The 12,983-nt window shown below is 44.7% G+C and overlaps 2 protein-coding genes across 2 annotated transcripts in view; both read left to right on the forward strand.

The window, feature by feature from the left end:
- LOC143422091 (uncharacterized) overlaps positions 1 to 12,983 on the forward strand; it is a 442,059-nt gene that overhangs the window by 203,686 nt on the left and 225,390 nt on the right. The window lies entirely within an intron of this gene.
- The window catches only part of LOC143422190 (uncharacterized), a 137,797-nt gene that overhangs the window by 85,666 nt on the left and 39,148 nt on the right, over positions 1 to 12,983 (forward strand). Inside the window, exons 7-12 of the mRNA XM_076892655.1 lie at positions 2,140 to 2,397; positions 2,604 to 2,837; positions 3,250 to 8,223; positions 9,839 to 9,952; positions 11,158 to 11,263; positions 11,777 to 11,966. Coding sequence (XP_076748770.1) covers positions 2,140 to 2,397; positions 2,604 to 2,837; positions 3,250 to 8,223; positions 9,839 to 9,952; positions 11,158 to 11,263; positions 11,777 to 11,966 — 5,876 coding nt within the window. The remainder of the gene's footprint in view (positions 1 to 2,139; positions 2,398 to 2,603; positions 2,838 to 3,249; positions 8,224 to 9,838; positions 9,953 to 11,157; positions 11,264 to 11,776; positions 11,967 to 12,983) is intronic.

Here is a 12,983-nt window from a genome sequence, read left to right on the forward strand (position 1 = left end):
GTAATTAAATAAGCGATGAATGTACGAAATACCGAATTAAACAGAGAATGTTGGTACAGGTATTGTGTACGTGGCGCGTTGAATTTAATCAAAATATATGCGCAGTGGCTCTCATTAATATCCGGATACAGAGACGTAATTTTCTCTTGTAACCTTTCGTACTTTAGACAAATACGCGAGCAGGAAGAGAAATGTATAACGTCAGATTGTGATGTGGAATGTAAATGTCAAAAACAAAATTGGTCTAATGGAACGCTCTATTATATCATAGCTAGATTAAAATTACCATTTCTTTCATTTCTATTTCCATGATAATATTTAGACAATAGCGCGCGTTCTAAATCGAAATTTCAATATCTCTAACGCCCACATACACACCATGATGTAATACGGTGCCGTGCACTTGTGTTCTTTCGAAACATTATATTTTATAGGTGTATAAAGCTTGGAAAACGGAACGAAAAAACTGATATCCGAATATTAATGGGAATAACTGTAGGTCAGATAGGAAATATTGGAAACAGCGTTGGTTAAAAAAAATTTCTGCGCGTACACATGCGCAGATACACTTCTATCATTTCGCTATCTGGTTCCTACAAAAAAAAAAATCGGTGTAGCATAAACATTCGTACTCTACGCGCATCGTACGAAAACGTGGAATCTGAATTACGTTTCCTCCAAAATAACCTGACCGATAATTCAGTCTTATAACAATAAAACAGTGCTCGTCGCGATTTTAAATTTCGAAGAAGTGAGTAAACTATCAATAGAAAAGGAACGTCATCGTATATATTAGCTCGACGTAGCGTTTAACGAGGGAGAAGCCCTCGCATTCGCACAAAGAATTTCCACGACGGACGTTCAACGGCCGTGACGGATTAATCCAATCTCGAGACGTTCCACCAGGTCCCCGTACCCGCGAATTTGTCTTTCGCGGGGAACGGTTAACCAAGGCGAAGGAAACGAGGCGAACGTTTTCGCGTCGCGAACCAAGAATTACAAACAGGCGAGCGTTATCGAATTACGCGATGCGGTTCGCGCGTTTCGACCCGTTACGCCCGTCTGCTAATCCAGACTGATTAAAAACCCTCGAGGACGAGCGCGAAAAAAAAAAAGGGAACGGACGAGGCAGGGACGAGATAAAATAAAATTCGAGCGCTGAAGCGCGCGCGCACGGGACAATTTGCATTCGCCAAGAGCTATTTTTGCGGCGGAGTTTTTTCAAACGAATTTTCGAGACGAACACGCGATTTCGAGTGCCGGCGACTCGGCCCGTGTCCAATTAAACGCGCAAATGTTTTCGAGAAACTTGAACGTACCCTTGATGAGACTCGTTATCGTGCTTTTAGTCGCGCGAATTAAACGGTTTTTACGGATAAAGTGATCCTTTGTTTTTTCCAATTCTTCGAGTGCTTTTTGTTCTACGTATTTTTGTTAACGCATTTATTTTTTTAGTAGAATACTGTTTGTTATTTGGAGGAAGTTTCCGTGAATAGTTCTTGTTTTTGTAGAAATCGATACAGAGGAATAGAAATACTTGTCAATATGTATATTCTAAGATGAGACAGGGGTAGTTCGTTCTAATTGATGTATTAGCCAAAGATTATAGGAGACAACATTGATATACGAATTCGTGTTCCTGCCAGAGTGTATTCTGCAAAATCAAATAGCTATTTATTGACTATACGAGACAGTTCGATTGGAACCGAATTGAATCGCTGCTTGGATAATTGAAACTATTATAATCACGTCAGATATCGAAGCAATCTAGAATCTACTAACAAAATATAAAAATTTGCAACAAGTTGCCATCACGCGAAAGAAACTTATCCACTATCAAAATTGCGATCACTTATCTCCCAATTTCCAAAAGCACGTCACTCGATGAAATTTCTCAAATAAAATGCTCACTCTCGCCTCTCCGTCGTATTTCTCCGTTTGTCAGAATTCTGAACGACAAAATTACGGAAAAACCGATCGTTGCCACTAGCGAAGTTCAACGTTCACGATATCTCGCGACGATCGATTCAATGGTGGTGAACGAAACGAAGAAACGGGCGTAGAAACGGGTTGTCGCGTGGATTTGTTCGTTAAATCGTCGAAAGCAATTGAGAAGGTTCCTTGGTTGTTCTCGTTCAGACGTTAACGAGTGCCTGGTGAATAACGGGCACGGGCCGTGTCAGGGCACTTGCATCAATCTCGAAGGGAGCTACGAGTGTAGCTGCTCCGATATTCCTGGTCACAAATTGGCCTCGGATAATCACACCTGCGAGGATATCGACGAGTGCGCGGTGAACAACGGCGGCTGCTCTCATGTTTGTCTGAACACGCCCGGAAGCGCCTTCTGCCTCTGTCCGGACGGTTTTTATCTTACTGGCGACTGGAGAACATGCCAAGGTAAACTCTGCACGCGATACACGCTTGCTTCTTTCTTCTCTTCTTCATCAAATTATTAAATTAGTGTTCTCTATTTAGAGACAGCGTTTCATTTTCTTTTAACTGTTTCAAAGTTGAGATATAAGAGATTCGTGTTGTATGAATTTAAAAAAAGCATGCGGAAGGTGTGTTTTATGAAATGAAGGTGTTATGTATTTCGTTAACAGATATCAATGAGTGCGAGAACGCATCCAAAGTTTGCGCGAACGATACCGATTGCGAGAACACCGTCGGCTCGTTTAAGTGCGTCAGCAAGCCTCAGAAGATGACGAAGGTTCTTCAGGATGAGGACTACGACGCCGAGGGTGACGATTACGACGAGGAAGAGGGCGTCACGGTTGTTCCGGAGTTCGGGAAATGCGAGGAGGGTTTCACGAAAAATAAAAACGGCGAATGCATTGGTTCGTAAATAATTCATTTCCGTTTCGTCCGCGCGATCTGAATTTTTTTATTACTTTCTACGGATGCGCAACAATGTGCAATATTGACAAAAGTTTGCAATTTAATATTGTAAACCAGCGAGTTATATTTGAATTACACGCGACAGGAAGTAGATTTCGACCTCGTGGAACTGTATATTTCGCGTACTGTATATTTCCGCAGATAGATCGAGTTAACTATTTGCAGTCTCTAAAATACAGTACACTGCCGTAGAATTAAAGCAACACGCGTTTAGAAAAGCAAAATTTTATCGAACAGAATGTCAACAATTAAAGAAAACCTACCATCTTTGAAATATATCTGTTTTATTAAAAAAAAAAAAAAAAAAAAACGAAAGTCTCTCACCATCAACACGACCCATCGCTATTCCAGACGTCGACGAGTGCGTGGATGGCGACGAAGGCGGCACTCACGGCTGCCAACACGAATGTGTAAACGAGCCAGGTGGCTACTACTGCGTCTGTCACGCTGGCTTCGAACTCGACGAGGACGGTGTGTCCTGCAACGACATCGACGAGTGCAGAGGAACGTCCAACCCGTGCTCCCACGATTGCACCAACACAATTGGCTCCTTCGTCTGCACCTGTCCTACGAAATTCACTCTGAACGAGGATAACGCAACCTGCGTTACGAAAACCTGCGAAACTCTGTCAACACCTTGCTCCTACGAGTGTCAGGAGTTAGATGATGGACCTACTTGCGTCTGCCCAACCGGGTACCAGCTCGACGAGGACGGAGTGAGCTGCGTGGACATCGACGAGTGCCGTCTGGATCAGTGCTCTCACTTGTGCGTGAATCTAGAAGGCAGCTTCGTCTGCGTCTGCCCAGAAGGCCTCGAAATCCGTGAACCCGACAAATTCAACTGCACCGACATAGACGAGTGCGCCAGAGGTGTTCACCATTGCGAGCACGAATGCGTGAACGTTTACGGCAGCTACGCGTGTGTATGTCGTCCTGGGTTCGCGTTGAGCCACAACAAGAAGAACTGCACGGACGTGGACGAGTGCTTGGATGGTGGACACAAGTGTGAGCAACGCTGCGTGAACTCTGTTGGAAGCTACGATTGTTCGTGTCACGAGGGGTACAAGCTTTCTAAGAACGGTTTCGATTGCGAGGACATAGACGAGTGCATCCTCGACGAGCACGGATGTTCGCACGAGTGCATCAACGTGGGCGGTGGGTTCAAATGCGGTTGTCCAGTTGGATACCTGCTGGGAGACGACTCGAAGACGTGTCAGGACGTGAACGAGTGCCTCGAAGAGATTCATCAATGCTCCCACGAGTGCGTGAACGTTCAAGGCTCCTACGAATGTAGGTGTCCCCTTGGAATGACTGTAGCCGACGATAGAAGACTGTGTATCGCGATGAACGTGTGCAGTTTGGCTAATTGCTCGCACATTTGTGAAAAGGAGCAGGACACGTTCAAATGCAGTTGTCCTGAAGGCTTCCTTCTGGAGGATGACGGGAGAACCTGCAAGGACTTTGACGAGTGCCTCGAAGATGAACACGACTGTTCCCATGATTGCGTGAATACGTTAGGAAGTTACAAGTGTGTATGTCCGAACGGTTTGAAGCTTCTGCGAGACGGTTTAACGTGCGAGGATCCGCTGTGCGCGGATGGACTGCGTCAGGATGACGCTGGTCAGTGTCAGGATATCGACGAATGTCTAGAGATGGAACACGAATGCTCTCATGTTTGTATCAACGAATATGGGTCCTATCGTTGCGCTTGTCCCTTAGGATGGGTCTTATCTGAAGACAGTATCACGTGTGTCCTTAATGATCCATGTTCCAACTCGTCCTGCTCCCATTCGTGCATACCCAATGGTTCGAAACATAAATGCGAATGTCCTGTGGGATATAGAATTGGTAAAGACGGTGCAACCTGCGAGGACATCGACGAGTGCCAAGAAAAATCCCATGGTTGCAGCTTCCACTGCAAGAACAACGAGGGATCCTATTCTTGCGCGTGTCCAAAAGGATTTAGACTGGAAGAAGATAATCGAAGCTGCACAGACATCGACGAGTGCGCTGACGCGACTAACGATTGCCTCCAAGGTTGCGCGAACCTCGAAGGAACGTATCAATGCCTCTGTCCAGAGGGTTACACGTTCTCCAAGGAGGAACGCGTATGCAAAGACGTCGACGAGTGCCAAACGTCGCAGCACAATTGTTCGCATGAATGTACGAACACTATTGGTGGGTACGAGTGCATCTGTCCATCAGGATGGGAGCTCGAGGACGATTTGAAGAACTGTCGAACGTCCACCAGTCGAAATTGCTCGCACACGTACGAACAAAGCGGCGAAGAGACTCGCTGTGGTTGTCCCGAAGGATTCCAGCTGAAGGACGACGAGAGTACTTGCGTCGACGTCGACGAATGCGTCGAGGACCTTCACTCCTGCAGCCACGATTGCGTAAACACCAAAGGCTCTTACATCTGCGAGTGTCCACCCGGTCTTCGATTACAGGAGGACCAAACAACCTGCGAAGACATAGACGAATGCGCCAGAAACAACGGCGGCTGCTCTCACAATTGCTCGAACAACGAGGGCAGCTTCGATTGCGTCTGCCCGGGCGGCTACAGATTAACCGAGGACCAGCGTACCTGTCAGGACGTGGACGAGTGCCGGGAGGACCTCCACGAGTGTTCCCACCGATGCGAGAATCTCGTGGGCGGCTACGTCTGTTCTTGCCCGGAGGATTTGCTCCTGGGACAGGACAATAAGACCTGCTCTGGCGCGGACCAGTGTGGGCACTCGCACAACTGCAGCCACGCGTGCGTGAATACCCGCGATGGTGGTTACAAATGCGAGTGTCCTGCTGGCTGGAAATTAAGCTCGGACGGTTGGACGTGCGAGGAAATTGATTTTTGTGCCGGGGAACACGGCTGTTCCCACGAGTGTGTCACCGTGCCAGACGGGTTTCAGTGCCGTTGCCCAACCGGCTACGTTTTGTCCGACGACAACAGGGTTTGCGTGGATAGAAACGAGTGCGAGGAGGAAGAAGACGCGGTAAACAATGGCTGCTCTCATTCTTGCGTCAACACTGACGGGAGCTACGAGTGTGGCTGCCCTAACGGGTATCGACTGGGTAGCGATCGAAGAACCTGCGAGGACGTGAACGAGTGCATCGAGGACAACGGCGGCTGTTCCCATCTCTGCGCAAACATCGAGGGTGGCGTCGAGTGTGCTTGCCCGGATAATTACAAGCTGCTCGAGGACGACGGGAAGACGTGCGTGGAGATCGACGAATGTTTGATCGACAACGGCGGCTGTTCCCATTTGTGTCACTACGAGAATGGTACCGTGTCCTGTTTCTGTCCGCCAGGGATGATCCTCGAGGACGACAACGCCACCTGCACGGAGGAGAACAAGTGTTACGTGGAGAACGGCGGGTGTTCTCACTATTGCAGTCACGTGGACGGGAAAGTCGCCTGCTCCTGCCCGCCGGAAATGATCCTGTCGGAGAACGGAACCGTTTGCACGGAACGAAACAAGTGCCTGGTGGAGAACGGCGGATGCTCCCACGATTGCTTCTACGAGGACGGCGAGGCGTCCTGCCATTGTCCAAGCGAGATGATTCTCTCGGATGATGAACATCGTTGCGTCTACGAGAACAAGTGTTTCGTTAACAACGGCGGCTGCTCGGACATCTGCGCCTTTTCGAACGGTACCACCAGCTGCGAGTGCCCGTCAGGGTTTCGATTGTTGCCAGACAACGCGACTTGTATGGACATCGACGAGTGTTTGGAATTGCTGGACAATTGCACGCACAGATGCACTAATACGGAAGGCGGGTTCGAGTGTACCTGCAACGAAGGATTCGAGCCGAACCCAGACGAGCCTGCCTACTGTGACGACCTGGACGAGTGCGAGGATTCGAGCGCGGGATGTTCTCATACCTGTCTGAATCAAGTAGGATCGTTCAGTTGTACCTGTCCATCAGGATACGTACTGGAGAACGACAATAAAACCTGCAGACTGATCGATGGGTGTAAACAGAACAATGGAAACTGTTCTCATCATTGTCATCACGAAGAGGACACGGAGAAGACTCATTGCTCCTGCCCTCTTGGCTTCAGATTAAAGCAGGACCAGAGAACCTGCGAGGATATCGACGAATGCGAGGAGTTCGAGAACGCCGTCGATCTAGGTTGCTCGCATGTGTGCAGGAACACCGAAGGAGGTTACTACTGCGAGTGTCCTTCGGGATACATCTTGTTACCAGACGACAAAAAGAACTGCATCGACGTGAACGAGTGTCTAGACAGTCAGCACAACTGCAGCCACGACTGTTTGAACCTTCTAGGCAGCTACGTGTGCACCTGTTACGAGGGACACTATCTGCATTCCGACAAATCCACCTGTTTGGACATCGACGAGTGCCTCGAGAATAACGGCGACTGTTCCCACCAGTGCACCAACACGATCGGTGGCCACTTCTGCTCCTGTCCCACGGGGCACGAGCTGTCGCAGGACGAGAAGTCCTGCGTCGATATCGACGAGTGCAAGACAGGCGTCGCCGATTGTTTCCACGAGTGTGTCAACACTTTGGGCTCGTGGAGATGCGTCTGCCCCAACGGCCACGTTCTGGCGAACGACTCTAAAACCTGCGTGGACATCGACGAGTGTAAGATAAACAACGGAGGCTGTTCCCACGCCTGTTTTAATATACCAGGCGGCGTTAAATGCAGCTGCCCGGTTGGTCTACGCTTAGACGAGGACGGGAAGACGTGCAACGACGTTGACGAGTGTTTAACCGAAAATGGCGGCTGTTCGGATGTCTGCGTCAATTTGCGAGGTAGCTACTCCTGTCAATGTTCGAGCGGGTTTCATTTGTACGCCGATGCCAAGACTTGTTCGGACGTCAACGAGTGCGACGTGGAGAACGGAGGGTGTTCGCACGAATGCGTGAACGTGGAGGGTAGCTTCCGCTGCGAATGTCCCAAGGGTTTCCGTCTGAGGGCGGACCAAAGATCTTGTCACGATGTGGACGAGTGCGAAGATAATAACGCTGGCTGTTCTCATGAATGTATCAACGAGCTTGGTTCGTATCGGTGCGATTGCCCGGCTGGTTACGAGTTAAAGAATAAATCGTGTCATCCGGTGGACCCTTGCGCCAGTAACAATGGCGGCTGCGAGCAGATTTGCAGCGCGAAGAATGGCTCCGTTGTGTGCACGTGCAGAGAAGGCTTCCGGTACGACGGGAACGATCGCTCGAGGTGCAGAGATATCGATGAATGCGCTGGCCAGCATGGCTGCGATCAGCTGTGCATGAATACTATCGGCTCGTTCGAGTGCAGATGCAGGGATGGGTTCGAGATGCACGGATCTACATGCGTCGGTGAGTATTGGTTTTTGTTAGCCACGTGATGTTTCAGAATTTTAATCGTGGCTTCGCCTAGTGATTTACAATTATTTAACTGACGCGGATTAATAACGTTTAATCAAATTTTAGGAAATATAGAGTTATGAAATAAAAGTTTCTTATACTACAATATAAATCAACTTACTATTGACGTGAAATCTTTTAACATTCAGTAGAAAAATATCTCGTGTGCAAGAAGTATGAAACTTCAATGGATTCCATTTGTTCAAAGTAAAGAATTCGAAGGATGCAACTGATAACAATTGTGTCAAATCGATCACTGGTATGCAATATATTTGAGACTCTATTCAAATTGAAATATGTTGCGTTCTATATAAAAGTCAGCAAATTGGATGGATAGCTATATTGTCAATTTCCTTATTAAAACATTTTTTAAATATACGAATTTTCTTTCTCAAAATGAACAAATTTATTTTCGTATATTCTGTAATTATTATTGTGGTCAGGGTAGGCCACTAAAAGCCACAGTGCTCAGCTATTTGGTTCATTGCAAGTGGATTCAGCTAAATGCACCGACCGGTGGTCGAACACGCGAAACTGTACGATTGGGCCAGGGTATCTAGCTCCGAATCTTCTTACAATTAGCCGTATACAATAGCAGTTGTCGATTTAACCCAATCACGATTTTTGAATGGCGGAGAATTTAAAAAACAGGGTATTTAAAGTCGATAAATTACGGTGAATATTTCTCGCAAATTGCAAGAAGCATCAAAATAATCGATTTAAAAAATTCGTGAAACGACTTGTAATTAAATGGCAATTTACTTTTTCATTCCAGTATTTTGACTTCTTCCATCTAAAAATCACCGCGGCTTTTAATTGTAGAGGGTTGAAATCATAATATAACAATGTAAACCTCGACACAATTATTTTCCGCGTGCCTTTTCTACATTCGATTCAATGTGAACGAGCAATGTTTGATACTGGAAATTAAAAATTTAGGTCAAGAAAAGTTAACCGTTTATAATACGTATATTTACACTTTGCTTTCCTTCATGCAACCACTGCTGAAAGACCAGACACATAATGCCTCACCTCGACATTTCACCTTCCCTGTACCGACAATTCTATTCGTCACCGCGGTTTCCATTAAAGTTTTGTTTCTCGTTGATCGTGCCAGCAATTTGCAAATTTATTTACAACAAATTGGTCACGGACGTTCAGAGATTTAAATTTAGATGCATCGTTCGAATATCTCGAAGAGTGAATAACGAAATTGGAACAATTAAACTGATTACATTAACATTAATCATATTCGCGGTGCTAATGTTTAAAAGAATTATTCCACGCAAGCATCGCTAAATTGCATCGCGCGTAGCCACAAGTATACGTCAAGAAGATAAAAACCGTCAGAGAGAAAGCAGCAGGTCGCGCCATACGTTCTTGCAAAATTTACACAACGTTTCGCAGAGCATTTACTCTGGCGCGCCACCCCTATCGCAACCCTTAAGAAGACCATCTCTCGAGCAACACTCTGAATATTAACAGCACACATCGGTGGAAGCTGCGCGGCCCTCCGTGCACGCCGAAACATACACGGGAGCATAATGTTTCCCCTGATCGTTTTCAGATATCGACGAATGCACGGCGGCACCTTGCAAGGGGAACAAGTGCATCAACACCTACGGCAGCTATCGTTGCGAGTGCGGGCCTGGCTATCGATTGGACGGCGACGATTGTGTAGGTACGTGTAAAATATTTGCACGAACGATAGATTCGCTACGTTTCCATTAAGTGTAAGCTCGGCTTGTGCAGATATCGATGAGTGCGTCGAGAACGCGGCTTGCAAAGAGAACTGCATCAACACGATCGGCTCTTACCGATGCGCTTGCTCGCCGGGATTTAAGCCGCGCGAAGATGATTGCATAGGCAAGTATTGTCCGTCAGAATCTGCAGATTTCGCAGAGATCACGCAGTGGTTTCGAAACAGTGAATTTCTGATTGAATATCGACTTCTTTTACTGTCTCGTGTATCCTCTAAGTTTTTTAATCGCAGCCTTCCAATCGTGAGCGATTCGTGTAGAACTTTCAGAAAGACTTCTTGGAAGTGGAAGACATTAAAAGGTTTGAAAAGTGTAAAGGATACTTTGAGACCACCTTTGGTTTGTATGTGTGGAACAGATTCGTGAAATATACAATGGCAGAGTAGAATGAAATACGATACAGTGCGCACAATAGAGTTCCAAAGGGACATATAATAGAAGTTCACTGATTCTGTTCACTAGCTGTGATTTTTCGTGATGAAATTCCGATCTACAACAGATCAAGCGGAAAGGCTTCGACGGAAGGTTTTTTAATCAGAGATTCGTTAAAATTTCGTTGCATAGTTTGAATTGAAATAAATTGAGTTCTACGATATAATAATAGAATGGTACAGCTATTCGCGAGGGTGGCTAGTATAAAAATTCGATCGAACAATATTTTTTGTTTAATGCATATACAAATGGCTTTTAACTTTTTCTATTCACACGGAAGGAAAAACAGGAGGGAAATATAAAACAAAGTAGAGGTAGTTTTTTTCAGTAATTGAAGGATCGCATGTTCGAAGATTTGAGAAAATATTGACTCGAGGTTTAATTGAAAGTTTGCGTCTTGTCTTTTTTAAATAAAAAACAAACAAGTGAGTAATTTTTTAAATTACAGTGCAAACAGCAATAGAAATGAAGTACCTCAAATATATTCTATGCAACAGTTAATATAGTTTGTTACGTAGTTCGTCAATCGAGTAAAAGATCTGCCAATTTAAAAATAGTTAAGAAAAAAGATAGAAATCTCATATTTTATATTAAAACGAGATAATTCGCTGTACAAACTTACGAAAATGATGTAACAATTATAGAGGATTACGTGCATCGACATCAGTAAATGGTTTCTCTTGTTTCTAATTAGACATAAATGAATGCGAGTGGAACAACGGCAGATGCGAGCAGGATTGCATTAATACAGTTGGATCCTATGTATGTTCTTGTCGTCCTGGTTACGTCTCGAGTCAGAGGTGAGGAAACTAATTAAATCTACTCCCCTGCAGTTTCTTCTGGAATAATAATAATTCAAGCGCTCTATCTATTGACGAATGAAATTAAAAGTTTGATAGCTCTTTACTTTTACTCAAAAGAAGCTCGAAAGAAAATGATTAACAATTTATCGTTAATTTTTACCTTTAACATTTCATATCCAATTTTAAATTTTCCTTTCAAAGTCTGACGCGCGTACTTGTTCGTTCCACCATTACCTCTCAGGGGAACGGAAACTGTTTAACTTCAACTTTAATCAAAGCCAGAGTTTTTTTCCGTATCAAATATTTATTTTCTCTAAAATTAAATTCACTATCAGAAATACGCTTCAACTGCGAGCTGCGTGGTTTCGTTTATCGATTGTGCGTTTCTGTAAGCGACAGAAAATACGCACGATTTCCTATGAGTGTATACAACTGAACTCTATCTCGAAACCTTCGTCGTCGTTTGCGTTGGCGAGATTTCCTTAGACGAATTTCGGCTTTTGTTTCCAGAAATAGAAGCCAGTGCCAAGATATAAACGAATGCCTGAACCGTAACGGGGGCTGCAACGGTGAATGTGTTAATACAGCCGGAAGTTACTACTGTACGTGCAGCGGTGACCTGGTGCTGGCTTCCGACGAGAGAACTTGCGTTTCACCGGAATTGAGATGTCGTGCCATGGAGCCACCTTTGCACGCAGAGGTGCGTAACAAACTATCGCACGATATATTTAATTACTCAAGTGCACGTGATATAAATTAATGTTAAACCGCGAACGTGTAATATAACACGCATAATTAATACTTCACGAGCGACTGCGTAAAGAAAAAACCGGTACAACAATTAATTAAACGAATTTGTTTCTTCTGAGCCTGTTGCATAGAAAATTGTAAATGTTAAAGGAAAAATTATGGGTGGGATAATTTGCCTCTTTTGAAAACTCTTAATTCGTGTTCTATTATATTAGCAGCCTAATGGAGAAAGAGAGGGAATTTTATGTGAATTATTTTACCCCTGAATAGGTTTTAATGTGTTTTTTTCGAAACATTATGCAGAAAATTACAAGATAATACGGAAGCAAGGAAGAAACATTTTCTTCTTTTCAAAGAAGTATTCTCCTTCTTTCATGGACACATTTTCGTACATCATTTATCATTTCGAACAAGAAATATCGACGTTGTTACCTAACATAAAACTCTTTGCATGCGTTAGAAAATAAAACAATTAGAAATTTACAGGGGAATGCAAAAAATCAATACGAAGCAATACTTGGAAAAACGAACATCCAAAGCACAATAATTTCTATTTAAGATTCTATTTCTATTTCTATTTAATTTCTATTCTAATACAAAACGCATCTGGAATGCTTTTCTGATTCCTGAAGAAACTATACAATATTCCCATAACTTCTAACAGAGAAGGGATAGCAGATATAATGAAAAGATAATATCCGGACAAAGCAGTTCCAACAAATAGAAAAAAAGAAAGACAGCAATTCGAAACCGCCGCGGTACCTCTATCGGCTTTTCGAAAATCTCCATTGTTAGCGAGCTCCGGGCTCGAACACGAAAAGGCTCCCGAATATAATAGAGAAAATAAGACGGCGTACCGGCGATACTTTCATTTAAATGTCAGAGACACTTTAATGCCCGATCCTCTTACGTGCACCAACTACCACCACCGTTCGCCTGGCGTCGCGACGGGCTCAGAGCCACCCCC

The sequence above is a fragment of the Xylocopa sonorina genome, chromosome 3 (genome assembly GCF_050948175.1).
Source record: "Xylocopa sonorina isolate GNS202 chromosome 3, iyXylSono1_principal, whole genome shotgun sequence".
Lineage (NCBI taxonomy): Eukaryota > Metazoa > Arthropoda > Insecta > Hymenoptera > Apidae > Xylocopa > Xylocopa sonorina.